The sequence below is a fragment of the Scophthalmus maximus genome, chromosome 8 (assembly GCF_022379125.1).
Source record: "Scophthalmus maximus strain ysfricsl-2021 chromosome 8, ASM2237912v1, whole genome shotgun sequence".
Classification (NCBI taxonomy): domain Eukaryota; kingdom Metazoa; phylum Chordata; class Actinopteri; order Pleuronectiformes; family Scophthalmidae; genus Scophthalmus; species Scophthalmus maximus.
This window is the reverse complement of record NC_061522.1, coordinates 6,917,612-6,939,598: the sequence shown is the minus strand read 5'-3', so window position 1 is coordinate 6,939,598 and position 21,987 is coordinate 6,917,612. Positions and strand designations below refer to the sequence as shown.

Sequence of the window (21,987 nt, the reverse complement as noted above, 5' to 3'; positions counted from 1 at the left end):
ACAGCAGCTGGTAATCTCTACATTAGTACTGGGTACAATTTATACTAATAAACGATCAGTAGCCATTTAACAGATTGATTTATGCAGCTATTAATCAAATGTCATGATTGTACCTTGATGTAGATCAAAAATAAAATACAATTTCCTGTAGCTGGGTGAGAACACCCAGCTACATTCCTTAAATTGTTCAATTCAATCATTAACATTGCTCTATTTTAGGATCAGGTGTGGCAGCCTGCCAAGTCCGGCCTCGGCTACAGCCAATGAGAGCCCTGCGGGCTAAAGCTGCCATAAAGCCAGTGTCTTTATGGCAGCTAGACACCAGATCCCTGGCTGGGTAACCTAGCCTGGCTGTTCTCCCCCGAGGCCTGCCTGAATTAATCATGGCTGAGCAGCCAAGCAGCTACTGGGCCGTAACACAAAGCCCAAACAGGCTTCCATGGTCTCCGAGGAGAACAGCATAGGAGTACGGCGGGGCTAAATGGCACACCAGAGCTGAACTTGTATTTCAGCTTTCGTGATATAGTTGGAGCAAAGATGACATTAGGATTCATGGAGGGGTGAGATTTGAAATCCAACAGTGACAATGTCTGACATGAGGTAAACATCTCTACCACCACCACCATAATAACAAAAAGTGGCAACAGTATGATGGATCTTTGACATTAAATTGATTTCACAATCAATACATTTCCATTCCATCCAATGCTCAATTTGAAACAGAATGAAAATGGAGGAAATTTCTAAGAAAGACAACATATAACAAAAATGGAGGATGGAAAAGTTTGAATACTGAAAAAGGTTAAGTTGCAGTAAAGCCAGATCAAACCTGTTTTTTATCTCATCGATTATTTGATGGATTCCTATATAATTTTGTGCACACTTTCATGGTGTGCAAAGGATAAAGCTCTACAACTTTGTCCCACCAACTAATTGACATGTGTGGTGTTGAGTGAAATGTCTTTAGACTTATCTTTAAACTTGAGCATCTAAGTTAATAGACAATGAACTTGCAAAGGAACTAGACGTAGCATTGTTAAAAAGGATGTGAAATTGATGAGATCTTAAGTATTTCCACTCTTATTACAAACCATGGAAACTAGACATTCAGGCGGTGAGCAATGGGCTGAGAGCAACTGGAGATGTACTAAAAACAGAGGAGCTATTCGAGGTCCGAGCTGAACCAAACAGATTTCTGAATCATTACAGAAAAGCCATGTGATGCTGAACATGAGAGAGAGCGACAAATTATGGCCAACTTTACCAAAGGGTGAGTAAATTACTCAGCTAAAATTAATAGGCAGAAACACTGATGCTGTCAAGCCATGGCTACGGGGCGATGAGCCCGTCTATCCATTGTGTGTGTGTATCCATGTCGATGTTCATCTTTTGGTTCTCCCTCTAATCAAACTGCAATTAATTCTATGGGTGAAACCTTTTGAATATGAAGTCATTTGCCTGAATGAGATGACAGCGGAACCAGACAATAGGCGAATGGCCATGACAAATCTGTGCTCACGTCTAGCATGTCTCCAGTTTGTCAGATGGCTTACATCAGGTTTTGAATTGCTCTGGACAAATCAGAATAAATTACATATATCATGTGATGTCATCAGTCAGTTTGGATGTTTAAGACAGGCGAACAAGACTAGGGGAGGATTTTAACTGTCTACCATTTGACTGACTGATACCAGCAAGATGTATTTCTCCGAAACATGGTGTGTTGTTATAATTTAAGGTTGAAAAAAATATGTAAATGTAATTTTTAAAGTCTAGTTCAATTTGTCTATAGGAGGGGGCCTTTTGATTGCTATTACAACCCAGCTTGACAAGGGTTTTAATATAAATCAAGGCAGCAAAATACTGCAGCAAATAGGCTGTCAGAGTGACCATGCTTTCACCACACACCACTGGCCTAGTTTTTCCAACAGCTCTCTTAACTGGAATCGCTTAACGAACTATCTTGTCAAACCGGAGCAGTTTAGCTTATTCTTCCACGAGAGCGTCCCTTCACAACGCTCACACCGAAACATCCATCACAGCCACCCAAAACATGATTCGTGATATAACAACATCCTTATAATCCAGCGCTCTTCCTCCCTGCTGATGACCACTCACATTTCTAACATACTGACGTGAGATGCTGAAATGGCTCCAGCAGATAGGGCGGTCAACCAAATAATCTGTCCGACTCAAATCCCTCCAGTGCTCGCAGTGATTTAGTGAAATGAGCTTCTGATAGAGAAGGTGAAGGGAAATGATGAAAACGAGGCACTTTACTTGAAGGGGATTATACCTATTAAAAAATGAGATTATAACACTATAAACACAAATTTTATCTATCCATCTGTATTATACATGTGTGTGTGTATATATATATATATATATATATATATAATACATTCAAATAAGTAACACATCAGGTGAAGTGGTAACAACAATTAGACTCCATATAAGAAAGACGTAATGTTGGTAATCGTTCAAAACCTAACGGCAGTGATGAACATGAGGCATCTCCCGATGCCCTGTATGTAGCCTACTCGAGTCTGTCTGCCTAGTGGTGAATATTAATTTTTTTAAATCCTACAATATCTTCTTTTAAACATTCCTGTTACTTACTACACATGTTGACATTTGACAGTAGGAAAAGCTGAGGTGTCAGTCGCACTGGTATTGTTTGTGCATATATTGTCACATACCATGTACACATTAATGCAGATTATTTTTAACTGATAATCCCCTTCATTTTAAAAAAAACTCAATCTGTCCTAAGGACCTGCGTTTTACAAAATATCTTTGTCCAGACAAGACACAAAATTACTCCAAATGCTCAAACAAGCATGCCGGGCCAAACTGCAAACTTGTTATTAGACCTAGTGATGCTAACCAAACATGGTGAAACCGGTATATAGCCACATTGACAAACTTGTTTGAGGCCCAAACGTAGAGTTTGAAGTGTTGAGTGTGTCACAGCCGCGCCACTAGGGTTTCCCATTTCAAACGCTCCTTCGAACACAGCCAACAAATGCGTCCTTCCATTCCTGAACAACACAGGATGCAACAGGTGGATCAACATGTCCCAGGATTCAATGCACGCCGGTATCAAAGCTAACAAGCTAGCTATGCAGGAGTAGTATGAGTGGGACATGGCTGGTGACACAAATAGGAAATGCTTTGTAAACCAAACCATCTCATTTCGGTTTGAACTTCAACGAGGCCGAGTGCAGAGAGCTGCCCCAGAATTGGCACACAGCTGATATGTTCACAGGCCTTTTTCACAGCTGACATTTTGACTTGTCACAGTAGGAAAGGCCCAGGGTGTTGCTGATAACATTATAACCATGGCTGTGTCCCATTCAAAAGCCCCCGGAAATTAATTTCATTATTTACACCTCTGCCTTTCCTAGTGTGATATGTCAAAACGTATTGTATTAAAAAAAAAAAAAAAAAAGGCCTGTGAAATGGGACAATGGCACAACCAATTTGGGTCAAATGAATCTAAAAGCGCACATCAGTTTAAAGCATGTTTGCAAAAGGGCATCTTTTTTTTTAAACACAGTCAACGGTAAGCTCATTCATCTAAGTAAATCTATGGTTCTGTACTGTGACATGATTAGGTGATCGATAAGATAAACTATAAAATATGGAAAATGCTCTTCTGCAATAAACCCTAAATTAAAGATTTTCTCAAAATGACAAATTATACTAAATTCAAGTATACAGCAGAATTGCTTTGCTTTCAGTTGGGAGAAGAGCCAAAATAAGGAAAGACTAAGGAATTAAATTACCTCTTTCCACAAACCAATTGTGTGTCAATGGGAAATAAAAGCTTCCATTAGTGTAAAATACAGGAATAGTGGACGCTGGCAAGAAAAATTGGGATGTGGTCATTTCTATGAGTGGGACACAAGTATAAACATTTAACTTCCTGTTGATGAAATGTTACTGCACATTGTTTGGATATATTTAAATTTATTAGCTTACATCTGATAAGATCGGAAGATCATTCTGACAAATGCTTGAAAATGTTTTCCCCTTTTTTATCCTTTAAAAATCTGTGGACAATAAATGTGCTTCAAAAAGAACTTTGCTCCAGAAAGATGGACCTGCTTATTGCTAAATACTCATCATCATATGACATGAATTTTTTTTCCTCGGTTTCTACAGTCTGCAGATGTCACATCTCACCCAAAGTGCCTATAGGATACTATACACAACCAATCTACACAACTAAATAAATATGGATTGCTATAGTTTTACAGTAACATGGCTTGCTTTTTTAATATTCATAAAATAACCTACCTACATCCAGGCTAGTGGATGAGCCTGCCACTCTACAATTTTCAAAGAGGGAGTGAAAGGTAAAGTGGTGACAATTATGCATGCAGTGATGGATAACACTGGTTCAATGACTGCCACTCACTAGACTCCCTCAATTCAAGTGTTTATTCCAAATCCACTCAATTAATATTTCATATTGCCACCAAATAGCCTTTTAAGTTTAATGGCAGCATATCATTGAGATTAATGAAAAAAGTGGTGATCATTCAGCTCTGATTTCAAAATTAATATTGGGTTTTTACAAATTATATTTCAAATTACATTAATTTTAAAGTAGAAAATTGATTGGCTGATACTGTTGAGAAAATGTTCTCGCATCAGTACCACAATGCCGCCTTCCTTATAATATGAGACAAACAAAGACAGAGAGGTACAGAAGGGGTACTGAGATATTTAAATAGCTGTATTTCTAAGAATATCTTCAGAAGGATAACCTGCCAAGTTTGTTTCGAAGAATGGCTGGCAGTATTTTTTTTACACTGCATTTAATGTGACGATGCCTCGGCAGCTGTCTGATCAACACATAATGTCCTTTGTTGTTCCACTCATTGGCCTAAGAACACAAGTTTAGTATAACATGTGGAAAATAGTGGTCTGTCTGTGCCGATTTTACAGCTGATTACATTACATTTAATTATTTCATTCAATCACGGCATCATTTATCCTGTGTTATGACATCTGCATTGTGTGATGGAAGAATTAAAGAGCCATAAAACCAGAGAAAGGAAAGCAAATACATAATTAGCTTCTAAAGTGAATTTTCATCCAAATGGAAGAGAGAGGGTTTGGGTTGCAACAAAGATTATGATACCATTCATCACTCTACAGTCAAGATCCTCCATCTTTCTGTTTCACTTGCTAAAGTGAGGTGCTCACATCCTCCAAAATACATCTTTATCATGTTTCATTAACTAAAACCAGGAGCAGGACTTGGTGTAAAAGGAGGACGACGAATTAATCTTATAGCATCAGTTTCCCATGTATTCATCACAAATTTGGTTATATATAATAATATATAAGTATATCTATATGTGAGTATAACTAACCTTTTTTAACATGAAGCCAATAAGTCATAGCAGAGCAAGGAGGTGTATAAGAGACTTCTCTATCACTAGCGCTGCCTATCTGGCAATCCAGCTTAAGTTGCAGGGTGGGTGCTATTGTCAACAGAAGGAAAAGGCTTGTCAGGAAATAGTCCTCATTAGATATGGGAGTCCAGGCTTCAGGGCAAATCTTTTTTTTTTCCAGAAATACTTTGACTGACTAAAGTCATCTGCTTCTGGAATGAGATGTTAGAAATTAAAACAATACTCAGATATTCACAGCCTACTCCTACTTGAGAAAATCTTTATGTGGTCTCCGTCTGGAATTGGTTATTCAGCATTAAAGACATTCATGCTGAAGAATACGTTTTCTCTGTTCCTGCGAGGCGACCAACAGAAAGGGGGTTGAGGTGATTAGATCATGACTGAGGTAAACAAAGAATGTCATTGTTTGATCGGTGACTTCTAATGATTTTTAGTTTGCCTAGTAGCAGCAAATAGGAAGGTTGGCTCTGGTGCATCGTATTAAAAATAGCAGCTGGATCAGGGAGTTGAAGAAGGAAAGAGATAAACATTCGTGAGGAATTCAAGCCTTCGCGGAGGAGAGAAAAAAGAATTTCAAAAGAAAGACTCTTGATTAGTCGCTTCAATTTAAAACTGCACAGCTTGTGAATTTTCAATGCAAACAAACAAATATATATATATATATATATATATATATATATATATATATATATATATTCAATGGAAAAACAAGATATATGGAATTAAAGATATTAAACTTTTATAAACCCATGAATTTAGCCAGTGTTTTTATTGATTATTTTTTGGGATAAATCTCGGCTGCATCAATACAAACTCTATTGCTTTTAAATACGTTCATAATCATATTATTGAACATTGTTTGGTTTTTAATGAAACATTTTAGTAAATTTATATATTTATGAAATCATGCAAAATTTAGTCATGAGTCTAAAAAGCCTAGTCTGATGTTTTTTTTTTAAAACGTGGCGGTGTCCTACAGTGTTTATAGCAGATGTGGGCAACCTAGCCTGAACACTTCCACTAACATCATAAAAAATTTAAGCCTTGAGGGAAAATGTGACCATTTCACACAGAACATACCATATGTTTACTAAGAATAACTTCTGTAAGCCATTAGCTACTTTAAAAATTGACCAAAAGACATGATTTTTCATGATCCGTTTGTCTTAGAGCCTCGGCCAAACAAGTTCCTCAGGGAAACCCTGGATGTAGAATCAGGACATGGACGGCAGTAGATCCCAACCTCGTTGTTCCACTCTCACCTATTTCCTGTGGTTTGCACTTTAACTGTGTCAATGCAGCTTCCTCTGTTTATCCTACAACTCTGGTCAACAACAAAGACAGTTCTTAACAGCCACTGACTGCAACACAGTGCGAATGCCAGTATATATACACACTCCGTCCCAGTAAATCATTTTGAGCACACAAGTGTGATTTTGTATGCAGTATTTACTGAGAGAGCAACAGTAGATTATATAGCTGTATGCAGACATGCAATGAAGAACGGATATTCCTGAACTTTTCCAGAGGGGCTGTATGTGAGAAGGCAAATGTCCACTAATGTTGCTCCTGACATTTTCTGGAACTTTTCCAAACAGCCCCATAGTAAAATTACCAGGACATGTCTGAGTGAGCCTAACGTGTTGACCCAATTTTCCGGACATTTTCCAGAGTTCATGTCTGAAAACAGCTGTTGATGTTATTTGTAGGTCTTTAGATGCAAAAGACTTCAGCCTCTTCTTTTAAAAAGAAGCAAAACAGTAAGCTACACCCATGTCATTGGGTTAGGGTTGGGGAGACAGTTGCCCCCAGGACACCAAAACTGACATTTGAACCATGATTGACTTGGGCATAATTCAATGAAATATCTCTGACGTAAGACGCCAAATCAATAACCCCAGTGATGTCCCAGCATGAGCACATATGACCTTTTAACATTTACTTTCAAGGATTTGTGACCAGTTGCTGCCTGTCTGATGGTCCCTTAGATTTTTGATGGCATGGCCTGATGTCTCAACTGTACCGTTTATGGGTTACTGCATCATTCTTCTGACATCTCTAAAGGGCTACTGGATACATAACGTAGATTATGACAGAAAGAGTCAAATCACATCCTCTAGGACGCAAAGTTGGTTTATCTGCTCTTTCACGTTCTGTCATCAGATCAGATCATAAGTTAAAAAAGGCTCTTTGACAGGTATCATGCATCATTCATCAGATTTTGAAATATGGTTTTGGTTTTGGTGCTAACTTTCCTTCATCTTTAAGTAATGAAGAGTTGGAAAAGTGATCTGCTTTTCAATGAAAAACTAAAAATGTAAAACTCTGTGGCTCCAGCAGATGATCCAATGTCCGAGTATGTATTGTACTGCCTTAAATTCGGGCTAATATCCAAACAAGTTCATTAATTTAGGCAACACAACATTTTTCACCTCCTCCTCCTGATGTGGAGCCTGGTACTTCAACAACATGAAATCAAACCATGAGGTCATTTTTCAAAGGGGGACTACTGCAGTAACCCAAACGTACTTTAGTGGGGCAACGACTTTTTCCAAGTCTAAAGTAAAAGCAGGTTTATCTGGCAAAAAAAAAACATCTGGTCAAATGTGCTGTCGAAGCTGTCGAATCAGAAACGGACATGTTTCCGCAGTAAACACTGTGTTACAATGGATTGTACAGCTTTTATTTATAGACAGCATCTCTGTATTCAACAGAGGCGGTGTGCCAGACCGTGGCAACAGATGAGTTGTTGATCAATGTGAGAGTGAGAGTGTGAGAAAGCAGGTCAAGGATTGAGGAAGCATCTAGGGGTCGGCAGTCAGGCTCGGCCAAGGGCCAGTTCTCCGGAGGGTCAGCACAGATTTACAATGACGACGACACAGGCCCTTTATGTAATTCATGGTCATTCATCTGAATATTATTTTTATTTGTTTGGTAATTGAATTGATTTTACAGTCACGATTCTAAATTTCCAGGTTTTGCCATACAGTACACGTATGCAATCTTTAGAGTGCAGTTTCTATGCCAATGTGAGTCTCACTTCAACAGAACCCAACTTTAATGTGCCAATTCTATCACACAGGCAAAGTGTGAGTATCATGCACAATAAAGTTCTGGCAAATTGAATTACTAAACAATTAAAGGCTTAGAGAAAAAGCAGATGATACTCTTGAGAAGAGTAGAAAGATTCAGTCTAACCCATGACAAATAGCAAGTAATACGCTACAGGCTACTTACTCTGCAACTAAAGCATTTGCTTACGAGCAAGGAGAGAAAAAATAACTCCTTGCTCCTGCCTCCTCTGTAACAGTCAAGTTACACAAAGGTTGATTTGTTTGAAGGGAAACATGGTTGGATATCTTCACTGCTATTACTACTAGACATTCAAATCATCTAGAGCATAGCACAGTTTGTAGAGCATAGTGGGCAATTAATACATCTGCTCAATGCCTCTGAAACCTACTGCACATAATAGACTAAATAAAAAATATTAGAAAAAACAAGAATCACCCTCTTCATGCCCAGTGTCCCGTCCTATCCAGAGCCACAGGGAGTTGCCAACATACAGTTGTATCTGCTCATAATCATGAGATGTCTATAAATGTCAGGGTGATTGCACAAGCAGAGGTAATCTACAAAACAGTGGTTCTTCCCACATATCATGTTAAATGCAACTATTAAAGATTTGCTAAAGACAAAATGATTTAATTAATGTGAGCAAAGTCAAAAAAAATCTCAGAAATTTAAACTCTGCACTTGGAAAGCTTAAATTTCTCATAAGCTTTTTTTGGACACAAGGAAATTTTCCAGAGTTTGCATTTCACATATAACGGGGAAAAATGTCCAGTGCAACATTTGCGAACATTTGCGTTCTCACATACAAGCCCAGTGGAAAATTTCAGGAAAATGTCTGAATATCAGTGCATGTCTGAAAGCAGCGATAGCGAAAAACAGGGATTACAGTGATGTAATGTGTTTTCCTTTGAAATAAAAAGGCACAATTTTGGGCCATAATGCATCATGCAAATCTGACCTGCCATTTCTCAAAATACGGAGAAACTGCAAGACACCTGCAAACAGCAAGCATCTTCATGCAATATTTACAGTAGTGTCTTAAACATATAAACACTAATTAACTTACAAAAACAAGACTGAGGTGAGGCGACGGCTTAAGACAGGAGCAGCATATCTTATTATGTCTTAAAATTCACACCTTTTTTTTCCAGCATTTAAGACTGAAACTTGGCCAGCAGGCAAGCAGAATTAGCATATCATTACACCCACCACTGTGAAGAGAAGATTCGGTGCCAGGAGGTTAATACCGCTTCCTGTTTAGCCAAAAGCTCTGCAATAGTGTTCCAACATGTCAACAGTGTTTGCATTGTGTGTGTATATGTATGTGTGTATCAACACCATGTCTGGATTTTCGGACGATTATCCAAGGTGCAGCTTACATCTACTGAAAGCAGTTAACCTTGAATTCAGCAATGATAATGAGCTTCGTGGCCAAGGTCAAAGGTGAATTTACACGAGCCAGGTGGACTACTGTGTTTGGTATAATGAGGATGACAGTGAAATATCTCGGGTTTGCTCATTTTTTTTAGGTAGCAACCACTAAGCAACAACAGACAAAAATATCATTGATCCAAAGATGTATTTTGGGAAATCTCACAACAGACAAATCATGTCCATCATGCAGAAATCCTAAAGGGCAATGCCAAAAGATGCACTGCAATGTTAATGGAAGTAAGATTTCCCATTGCTAACTGGATTGTGGCTCTCGGAAGTAAATGGCTGCGAACCGCTATGGATGATCTCCCATCTGACTTGACTGATCGTCGGCATGGTTTCTCTAATTTCAACACTAGTATTGTAAAACACCTCACAATCTACTTTAGTTAAAGCTAAAATTACTACTTTTCCTATGTCTTTATTAATATAATTAACTGTTCATTTATTTTGAGATGACTGTAATGTGCAGTGAATGTTTCTGTATCGTCGATGTGTAGCTGTGTGGTTTGTATACTGTATAAAAAACTAAATGAATGATTCTAAATTAAATCTAAATCGAAAGTGTATGATTCAAAAATGATCATTGTAGTATTTGTTCAGCACAACTTGAAGATCTGGACACCTAATGGAAAAAATATTTATAGTTTATATCTTGAGGCACAAAGAATTTGGAGTCAAACATATAGGTGTCAGCCGGGAAATTTCATTATGTACAAATAAACAAAACCTTGCTGGTTGGGTATAATCATCAGAATGGTGAATACAAATGCTCCTCGTTTAGAAGCATTATAACTTCCCAGTGAATAACATCTGGACAAAGTATTATTCAGAGCTTTGCTGTTGGTATTGTAAAACCTCGGTTCATATCTGTGTATGAAAAGACATCAACATCTCACTGGTGCCAGCATCCTATGAGTGTGTCCATCACTGAATACTGTCCATAAAAACTTGTATGCCACAAGTGACTGGCTAACAATGTGAAGTACAACTAGTATGTCTGGTAGTTTTGAAGGTATGTAAGGATCTACCCCAAAATGTCTCACTTTGGAGCTGGTCTGGACATGACCGACTGGGAAAAGACTCTGGGACCGATATAGATTTGATGAAAGGCTGTAAGGGAAAATTAAATCTGTAAGGATCCGATTGCCCCGTTACCACTGACACCCAGACTTGAATTAGTAGCTAGAGTTTGGAGGGTAGGTGAAGGACAAGATAATGCAAAATCCCACAGAGGTGCAATTAGTGTATGTAATGTGTGTAAGTGCATGAAGCCAAGGAGACGTGGAGTGCCTTGAAATGTGTGATCTGGTGCTATACAAACAAAACTGAATTAAATTGAAGCTGCACTTAGCAAGATTGCAAACCAAATTTCAAAATGGGGTTGCTGCAGAAAGGAGCCTTCGGTCTCTGAATACACCAGGTTTCCCATTTTTTTGCAGGACCTTGTCACTGTGGGGGATTTGTCTCAGTACACAGCAGGGGGGGAAAATCAATATGTAAAAAAGGTAAATGCAAAACCATTAACAATCACAAAGAAGCAAAAGGTCTGTTCACTAGAGAACAGCTCCAAATACAAATCCCTTCACTTCTTAACAGCCAGAATGCACAAGAAATGTCAGTCTTACTGTCTGCACACGTGCAATCTGCTCCTCCACTTGTGAGGACCATAAAAAAATTATTTCAACTGTATACCATCTCAAATCATCAAACCATTCTATCCCAACTCTGAGCTTAACCGTTGAACGCATAATACTCAACTGCAGGGTCGTGTTTTTTATTTACCTGTGGCAATATTAAACTGCAAACAGCTTTCGTTTTATTTGCCCAGGTGTCGAGGTTATTGGGGGTATTGCTTAGATTCAAAATACATTTTTTTTAAATGCATTATTTATTTCCGCGAACTGATTCCAGCTTTGCCATCAATGGTACAGTATAATTCTACATACAAAAAAAGAGAAGAAAGTGCAGTTTCTCCTTGCCCCCGTGGCTGACTCGGGGGCAGGGTTTAATTATCGTGTTGTTGGTCTTTGAGAGTCTCCACCAACAGTTCCTGTTCCCGGCTTCCTCCATCACAACCAGTGGCATTCTGTTGAAACGCATGTGTGAGCTGGCACTGTTTATACAAGAAACAATAAGAGAGGAGAGATGTAGGCCAAGAACAAGACTTCATTATGGCCCTGTTTCCTGAAACTGCACTGCAGCAAACGCGGATGCAGAGGAAAATGTGTAACTGGTTAATCTTTCACCAAAACACCCAGGAATGTATACATGTTGAAAAGCAAACTGAGAGTTGTTCAAAGGGGGAGTGGATTCTGCTCTTGGTGGAGGGATACCTAAAGATATACAGTCACCGATATAAAAACACAAAAGCAAAATAAGTCGTAGTTATAAAACTCTGATTTTTCACAACCACTTTAAAGTAACAACAGATGTGACTCTGTCAACGGTGTGTTCTCTACACTAACACGTCACACAGAGATTTGAAAAGGATAATTTCTGGTGGAAAATCAATTTCATTCACATTTACCAACAACACAAACCCATAAGGCTACAAACAAGTGCACACAGTTCTAGCAAGTTTTTTAAAATTAGACTCATGCTTGGCGGACTGAAACATATTGCAAAAAAATTAAGGTGATTGATTTTTCTGTACTGGGCGCCACAATTTTGTGACAGCCAACGCAACAACAGCAAAAACTCAACTCCACAGCAGCCGAGTTATCCCTAAGTCTTATTACAATCGGAGAAAACTCAAAAACAAAAAAGGTAATTGAGTAGTAAATTGCCATATGCTGTGCTACAAGTTCACATCAAAATGTTTTGTTGAATTAAAATTCCCTCCCGGAGATATGACACATCTTTCAAACATTGATGAATCGGAAAAGCCACCTGCCTGTTCGTCAGCACACAGCAGGTGATCAGGCATGATGTGTGCATTATCTGATCTGCTCGGGGGCTAAATAATGAAACACCGTGCAGGTAAACGGAAAACCGACATCCCAGTCGGGGCGGTTTTGTAGCAGTTACATATATACAACATGCTGGATTGTCAAACGTGTGTCAGGCTCAGAATGCTCATTGTGGTCATTTCACCGCTGCAACTTTAAACAAGACGGTACAGCCACAATAGTGAAGTCACAATAATAGCATCTTTTGTTTAGGGAAATAACTTTTTTTTTTAAAAAAAGGTCATTTACGGACACAACAAGCACCGCTGGTGAAGTGGAAAATGAAAAAAATCATGAACTCAGGACTACAAACAGAGCTGCTTATTTAGACAACAGGCCACAAGTGCTTCAAACAGCTTCTAGCGACAATGGGGAGAAGGTAGAAGGTGTGACCGGGGGAATCGGGCTGATGCGACAGATAACAGAGGGGAGCAGATATAGGGTTTCATTCATGTGTCAGATTAGAGGGCTCTTTGTTACTGCCAGAGAGGTCAAAGCAGGCCGGGAGAGAGAGAGATGATCGTCCTCGCTCCCTCCGGCTCTTGTGTCTGATTGTAAGCAACTGAAGGGAGAGTTTGTGTGTTTGCTGTATTCCTATCCACACCACTACGTTATATTTTTAAAACTAAACCAACTACTTTGGGGGGTTTTTGAGAACACAGAGAAGTTTGGTAACGCTGCTGGCTGCATTTAAGTTTGAAACCTCCATGACAATGATTCGCTTTCTGATTTGTTCTTATCAGTCACAACTTGACTACCAGGGGTGAAGGCAAAACCTTGGCAGCACTTACTGTACTGTCAGTAACAGTTCCACCTCATCGTCGCTCCAAGAAAATAAATCCCTGCTCTTACATTTCACAAGTTCAATGTATATGCTCAGTGGAAAAATAAAGAAATGACAGAATATGAAGAGGGACTTATTCCAAAATTAGTGAATGAACATTTGAAAACCCTGTCCTAACAAAAACATTTAAATTGAATTTATTTTACATTTTAAATTATCAAAAATGAGTCAAAAAGAGTCTTGTAACAGATCAGTGAGGCACTGGAGCCCAAGTCCCCAAAATTGATATAGAAAACATGAAATCAATAATTACAAACAGAACGATATAATATATCCTATAATTTCATATTAAACTCTATCATTTATTTTTTGGGGTCACAAATCCCTCTTTACGGCAATATTTTCCATGACCTGGACGACGCTTTGATTCTTTTGCACCGCATGAACGGGGTGATTCTGAAAAGGAGAAAGACAAGGAACAGTCAAACGGAAATGATGAGCTTGTACCTAAAGCAGTTTTTGTTGCATGGACGTGGTGTGGGTATGAAAAAGTCTAACACAGACTAAAGAAAACTGTACTTTGCAAGTAAGACCGCAGAATGGTCCCCACTACAGACTCAAATGCCACTAACCTATTTTACCACCTACACAAGAATCAGGTCAAACAGTATGGAGATGTCTGTGAATGGGAGCCACTAAAGTACAGTCAAGTGCTCATAACAAACCCCCAAACTAAGACGTTTGACGGCAGCAACAGCATGTGGCAAAGACTCGTGAAGATGGACGGAGACAACAGCTGCCGCCACATCTGCAAAGACATGGTCCCAGTTTGCACGGTCAGGAAAAAGGTAAGAGTCACACAGAACGATATGAAATGACCTCTATCAGGATATGAGATTCATATTCATATTCTGCAGCAGTATACAATAAAAGGAAACCAATATTACCTAAATGTAGTGTTTTAAAGGGAAACAAACAATAACATGTGCACAACTGTGAAAGGAGACGATAACTGTGGTTACCACCTTTGTTGCTACAATAAGGCCTTTAAGGAAAGTTATATTCCATAACACAAACTCACACATTTCCTCTGTCTCTTAAATGACGAGCCACAGACCTTTCCCTTGGTCCATGGTTACAGTCCATAACCAAATTTTAGTACACACAAACAATAAAATGGAGACCAGATATTGTCAGGCCCCGTTGGCTTTTCATTCAAATATCAGTATCAGAAATAGACTTGGCGCACGTAGTTCATGTATCGGACGTGTTTGTTTTATGTTTTATAAGGCCACATGGCACGAGTTGACAGAGAAACAGATCTCCGCCGAGCAGACGACGGTGTAGAGTCTGTTGAGGATAATTTTGTCACATTAAAGTGAAGCAGATATGTTTTCTTTCAAATGTTCATCACAAATGATACAGCATTGTTGCAAGCGCCTTAATGCTGTGTTATTCGTGTATCAAATCTGCATATCGTCTGTCTGCTAACTGCTCTGTGTCGACTGACATCAGAGTAGTGTCAGTCGTGCTAGTAGCAGACAACTCAACTGAGAATTAAAAACCCCACTTCGCAGCTCCAGCATTTAGTTTAAGGTTGGCGGACCGAGAAAACCAAAACTGCTGCTTCCTGTAACACTGTGGGAAGCAACTTACAGCACTGGGGTTCGCACACACCGACTATATGCCTCTACCTGCCTTAAAAATATGAAATAAAACCAGTGACTGATGAGAAAAGTAAAATATTTACAGAGCCCAAATGACTCGAGTGCTGACACACCACACCAGCGACCATTGGACTTAACATCTGACAGGTCGCCAGAAACAGGTCTCCGATAGTTTCTCTGGCTTGCAACATTTGTTCATCAGTCCCTGTGTGTGGTTCAAGAAAACATGCTGTAAAAAAAAAAGAAAAAAAAAAAAGGTTGCCCCGTGCTTTATCTCAACCTGCATGGTTTGGAGGGGTTTTTTGGCGCCACAAACTAAACAATGAGAGCGATAGAAAGCTGCGGAGGTGCTGAAGCAGGAAGCTCATTCTCAGCTGAACTGGGAGGAACGTCTTCAGATTATTATTAGTTTTTATAAAGGTAAAAAAAAAAAAAAGATGAGATTGAAGAATCGCACTCTCTGGGTTAAATTCACTTTCACTTTCACCTAACACGCGTGGTATCCAGCTGGTGTGGACCGTGGTACCAACAGAGGGAAAAGGTGCAAAACTCACAGTATAGCAAGAGGTATTACTCACTTGACAACAGATGAGAGATCAACCCATCTTCCCTCTTTAGTAATTTCCTGACTTAAGGCCCAGACAAAGCCACCATAATGAGCTGCTTTGTATTTCAAAAAAGTGAATCTTGGTGTTTATAACCCAAGCCCAGTGTGTCACAAATGATAACAAACCACTGTTTTAAGTCACATCATACGTTTTTTAAGGGTTATTCTCTGGAGAAAACAATGTTGCGTATAACAGAAAACAGCGTAGGAGTCATGCAGTGAGCCTGCAAACAAGACACCACTACAGACACTGTCCTTTATGATAAATCAGATTATCACCCGAGAGAAGAGGGGGAGCAGAAGATGTGAAGAGCATGAAAGTAGAGGCGGGTAAGCCTAATGAATTGCATGGTGCCATCTCTTAAAGCCCCTAAAACGATGCTGACCATGCCCAAACACCGGGGGTCCCAGGGAACCATGCAGAGCTGCTCTTTTGCCAGACTAAAGAAAACACAATAAAACATGTACTAATTGGTGGCTTCCTCTAGTTAGATTCTGAAAGTGAAAACAATACTTTCTAGTGATATTTCTTTTCATATTTGCTGCTTCATATCGTCACAGTTTTGTCCAACACACGACACAGGTCATGAACTCGGTCCTTACAGCCAAAATTCCTGGCCAATAAAGTTAACATTTCTGAGGAACCAAGTCACCGTGGAACATCTTGGTGCTGGAGCTGAAACAACTAGTCCATTGACAGAAAATTCTTAGACAACTACTCTGATAATCAAACAATCATTCCCTGTTTCACTTACTAATAAACTAAATATCTTTGGGTCTGGACTGTTGGACAATATATACAGTGAAGTGATGCCAATTGATGTTGAGTTGTGCCCTAGGAGTTTGTGTTTGGGGGCATTTTTTTTACATCCTGATATTCAATAAAAACATTGATCAATAATAAGAATACTTGTTATTTGCAGAGTAGAGCCTGACCGATATGGATTTTTGGGGGCCAATGCAAATATTGATAATAGCGAGTAAAACATTTTAGATACTGAAATATCAGCGGATGTATTACAAAAAAATGTGAAAGGCTCTATTGCTGACCTAGAGTACATTATGTTGTTAGCTGTATTCAAAAAACAAATGCTTGATTTAGCAGTACATTAATTAAATTAATGATTTCAGTAGCTACAGGGAAATTCTGCTTACCACACTGGCTTAATAATGGGATGGCTTTGCGTTAAATGGTGCTACGACTTCGCAACATGAGGAGAGAAGTGTCCACTACAGTTCCCTTGCCTCCACTCGAGACCGCCGTGGGGTCTGGTGTCATGACTGGAGACACGGGAGGATGAGATTCCTCTTCCGGAAAAAGAACTCCATTCACTGTGTTGCCACAGTGACAAAGCAGTTCTGCAGGTTTCACCTTCACCTCTCCTCCCCTCTGCTCTCCTCTCTCCACCTCACCTCACCCGCCAAACTGTAGCTGAGGACGCCCTCTCCTTCACGCTGAGCTCCCTGCCTACGGGCAGCTTCGTTCGTTCATTCATTCATACATTCACACGCGGGGAACAGCACAGCTATATATTTCCATGAGTCGGGGACAGCCAAAGGTTACTTTTCCGCGCTGCAAGACAGACAAAGCGCAGGATGAGGGAGTTGAGGGTGGGCAACAGGTTGTGGACTGATCTCTCACACACACACACACACACACACACACACACACACACACACACACACACACACACACACACACACACACACACACACACACACACACACACACACACACACACACACACACACACACACACACACACACACACGATGATTCTGACACAGGTCATCCCGTCTGAATCATTTCATACAAGGAAGGAGGCGGCCCGTCTTAATAACACCTCACACAGTACACAGTGTGACAGCGATGAGACTGTGTCACGTAATATTTAAGGCAACAGACAATAATGGACTTCTGAGGAACAGTGTGGCACAAAGCTAATTGGTATATGATACATGGCGAAAGGAGTAATAAGTCCTATTAGACTATGACTCATTATGGTTTACAGTGTTGACTGCACAGTGGGGTTATGACATTATGACATCAAACGAGCGCTTCAATAGCCCATCTATTCTTTTCTTCTTCTTCTTCTTTTTAAGTGTATATAGACTTGCATGTTTACTACACACACACACACACACACCGCGACAGCCCCGTGCCCGGGGCCTAACGCGCCCTGAGCCCTCCGTAATCAGCTTACCAGGTTGAACACGGTCTCCACGATGTCTCGGTGGGAAACTTCCCCAACTTCCACCAGGCCGGCCAGCACGGCGAACTTCATCCGGATGCCCCTGACGGGCACGCCGGCGCCGAGCGCCGCGGCGCCGGCTCGCCCGTCCTGCGCGTCGCCCGGCGGGGCGGCCGTCGCCTCGCCGCTAGCCATCTGCTACGGAAGCGGCCGGGACGCGGGGGCCGGGTGGCGTGTTCACAGGTGAGGGCACCTGTTCACCGTGCGACGGCGACGAGGGCGGGAGGAGGGCTGGAAGACGGCGGCGGGGGCGACGACGAGCGGGATCTATGTCCCCGTCCGCTGAGTCGTTGACAGTCCACGGGCACGCGGGCGACACGTCCCCCTCCCCATTCAGAGCGAATGGACCTCGCAAGTGGGCGCACGCACACACACACACACACACACACACAATGTCACCCGCTCCGCTCCGCGGTGGAGGTGCTCCTCTTCTTCTTCTCCCTCACACACACACTTCGTAACTTGATAGCAGACGGATGGCTTCAGAGTCCCGCAGGTAGCGAGGAGGGACGCAGGTGACGCGGAGCTCGTCCTCCCGCCGCGGGGCTGCCTGCCTCCGCCCGGTCGAACGGCAAACGAGGACACGGAGACTTTGAATGTGTCTCCGCGCAGCCAGTCGACTGCACACACTTGACAGGTAGCGCGCCTGGCCGGAGCCGAAACTCACTCAACTGGAGGGGGTGAGGGGGCGGGCGGGCGGGGGGGGGGGGGCAAGTCCGCTCAGCGGCTCCGGGTAGAAGTCGATGAAGGACGGCGGTTGGCTCGGTGCTCCTCGTCGGCTGAACTCCACACACTCGGCTGCGCGTCGCTGCGCTGCCTTCTCTTCCTGGTTCTCTTCCCCGGCAGCTCTCAGCTCGCCAGCGCCATGACAGTCAGTGTAGCCCTTCAGTTGAGTTGGCGCATGCGCAGTGACGAGCTGGGGGCGTTTATTCGGCTCGACGGCAGGTGTGTCGTTCAGGTGGCTTCTTTTTTTCTTCTTCTTCTGTTTTTTTCAGCACGACAGCCCGATAAACGCCATGCCCTCACTGCTCCATCCAGCCACCGGGACCCCGGCCGGATTAACCCGTTCCAGGGCCCCAGGGGGCCAAGAAAAAAAAAAGTGCTGTCTGGCGTCCCCCTGAATCCACAACTCATGCAGAGAGCATATAGAAACAAGAAAAGGTAATTTTCTGAAGAAACTAGAAAAAGACAATTTCTGGAGAAATTGCGGAGTGAATGCTGGCTGCTGGATGAAGAAGCCGAAGCAGTATGAAGAGGAGGAAAGGTGGGAAATGTGTAGTTTTGTTTGGAATTACTAGAACGATCGCGAAGACGTGGAATAGTTAGTATAAAAGTTATGAAAAAAAGTTGAATGCAAGCCAGGATGTCCGTATTGAGCTGAACGTTTTGATGTTTGAATGAAGTTTCTAGGTTGAACATGTGAAAGGAGCAGCAGAGGGCCCCAATGGATGGATTACTGAACAGAACAACTGGGCACAGGGTCCTCAAGGCCAAGGGGTCGGCAGGGAGACAGGATCAGAGCACATGTCTGTCCCCCAGGTTTTCTGTAATTAATGAAACACTGCTTTTTTTTCATGTGAGTTTGAATACATAAACTAAAGTAACAAAGGAAATCCTATTAGACTTTGACACAGAGCCCCTTTATATAATAATGCAGGACTCAATTAATATTGTACTTTAGTGTAAGTAATCAAATTGCAAAAAGCAACCGACACGGCGAACCTATATCTGTTTGGGCCCTTGGAGATCTGGGGCCCCTGGGGTCGGCAGCCTTGACTGCGACTTCATTTTCACAATCCGTAAGGGAAGTAAGGTCGGTCTTGTAAAGTCAATTACTCAAGTACTGTAGTTGAATACAATTTGAGGTGCTTGCATTTTAGTCCAGTATTAATATGTAATGCTACTTTATACAAATACTTACTATGTTTCAGAGAAAAAATAAACTTGTTCTTTTAACAAATTTTATTTCACTGCTTTCTTTGCAGACTGAGATTTTAGCTAAAATATATTATGGATTCACATAATCTGACATTTGGGCTATAATTGCAGTAGTTAAGAAGCTGAACTGGGTGATTTATTTTACCTTCCTAAACCCTTAACTCATGTAGTACCCTAATATTTTAGATATTGTATGGATTTACAAAAGAAAGAATATTCAGCAAACTGTTAATTAAAATCACACATCAGAATATAACAAATGAACAAATACTGTAGATGATGAAATAATACATAAAAGGTACTTTACTTGCATCATTTGCTTGAGGTGATCTATATAATGTTGAACAAGCACCAAATCTAGTTTGACACTATGATAAAACACAGAGTGGAGGGTTGATGTGTATGTTGAACTTTGTTTTTCTGCAGCACAACAGCACAATGACAAACGTCTGCAGCAATGGAAACCAAACATTAAAGCAAAGTGACAGCTCTGCACCGCTTGCCTTTTCAAATCACCACCAATGACCTATGACGTGAGATTTTTTTCATATAGCTGAATGGATGACAGCCAACCATGTCTATTATTTGCACAAAGGGAAATTATATACAATCTGAAAAGTGATATATGTGTACAGTATTAAATAATGTCTGTATATGTTCATGTATTTGTTTTATGTCTGCTCAGGTGACTTCATATTTGCTCTGCAAGGGCGGCTCAGCAGCGTTGTGTGTTGTTGCCACAGAGGCAGCTGGCGTCACTGTTACCACTGACCTCCCACGAGCTGAGGCCTCAGGGACCCCAGGAGTCATGGAAGCCAGCAGCACCACCCATGAGACGCAGGCCCTGTGTCTGATGTAACAACCTGAAATCAGCAGACTTTGTCACTGCATCCCATATGTAGACTTCTTAAAATATGGCCTCGGAAATCTTTGACTGACCTTTTGTTTGAACATGAACCTCCCTTCATTGTTTTTCTAGCTGGGCTCCATAGAGATGATCAGTCTTCAGTCTCATATTAATCTTTCACTCTAATTGTCTCTTGCTCTCTTCCTGCCAACCTGTTTGAAAAGCCTCAAGATTAGGATTTCTGCAAATAACTTAGTGTCAAAAGACACTGAAATCAGAGAAGAGTACTTCAACGGTGACAAAGGACAATTCTAAACAGATTGAACCCGTCTTATTGAAGCCGGAATTTAATCTTGATGTTTGTGCAAATCGTACAGCAGACCTTTTGATGAAATAAAAAGCTGTGATGCTACATGTAGCTCCATGCCCTTGGATGTTCTGTCATTTGTCTCATTAGGTTGTCTCTGCTGCATTTTTCACACCTCAAAGTTACTTTTTCTAACCATCTCATCAAGTGTCATGTAACATCCTGGGAAATAATAATGAAAGACATGAAACATCACATCGCAGCTGTCGACCTACAGTAACAGCATGCCTACCCCTTTGCACACACTGTATGCACAGATTGTGTTTTGTTTCCCATTTTTTGATTTCACACTATGGGTACAGCTAATTCTATTGCAGTCTTGTAACTGACAGGTGTTTCTATTCTTTTGCCCACCCCATTTACACCAATGAGAGCAATCTAAATAAATGAAACACTTAGCCATTTAATGAAATACAGTTGTACAGCACCACAAACTACACACTTCAAAATGATAGTGAACATTCTAACCCTTCATGAAAGTTGAATTAAATACTGGGCTGTTGTATTACACATAATGATTTATAAATAGGTGTAGCTAATTAATTGCCACCTGTGTGTATTTTACCAACAGACAGAATTCTTCCCTTTGTTATAATAACAGTGTGGGCGGATTACAGACTACAAGCCTTTATGACG

The 21,987-nt window shown here is 40.9% G+C and overlaps 1 protein-coding gene and 1 long non-coding RNA gene across 8 annotated transcripts in view; one reads left to right on the top strand and one right to left on the bottom strand.

The window, feature by feature from the left end:
- The window catches only part of lrba (LPS responsive beige-like anchor protein), a 173,703-nt gene extending 154,561 nt beyond the window's left edge, over positions 1 to 19,142 (bottom strand). For 3 of the 5 annotated variants that reach the window (XM_035637807.2, XM_035637811.2, XM_035637808.2), the window contains exon 1: positions 18,152 to 19,141. In XM_035637807.2, coding sequence (XP_035493700.2) covers positions 18,152 to 18,334 — 183 coding nt within the window. In that variant the 5' untranslated portion in view covers positions 18,335 to 19,141. Of the gene's footprint in view, positions 1 to 18,151 lie in introns of all 5 variants that reach the window. The other 2 variants (XM_035637809.2, XM_035637810.2) reach the window with 2 other exon arrangements.
- Positions 18,247 to 21,410, top strand: LOC118312844. Of its 3 annotated transcripts, none has more exons than XR_004794329.2 (5): positions 18,247 to 18,382; positions 19,195 to 19,463; positions 19,603 to 19,775; positions 20,564 to 20,670; positions 20,823 to 21,410. It is a non-coding gene; the product is annotated as an uncharacterized LOC118312844 (long non-coding RNA). The 3 variants fall into 3 exon arrangements; XR_004794328.2 differs by lacking the exon at positions 18,247 to 18,382 and adding an exon at positions 18,700 to 18,836 and having other exon boundaries at positions 19,603 to 19,745; XR_004794327.2 differs by lacking the exon at positions 18,247 to 18,382 and adding an exon at positions 18,700 to 18,836.
- The last annotated feature ends 577 nt before the right edge of the window (positions 21,411 to 21,987 follow it).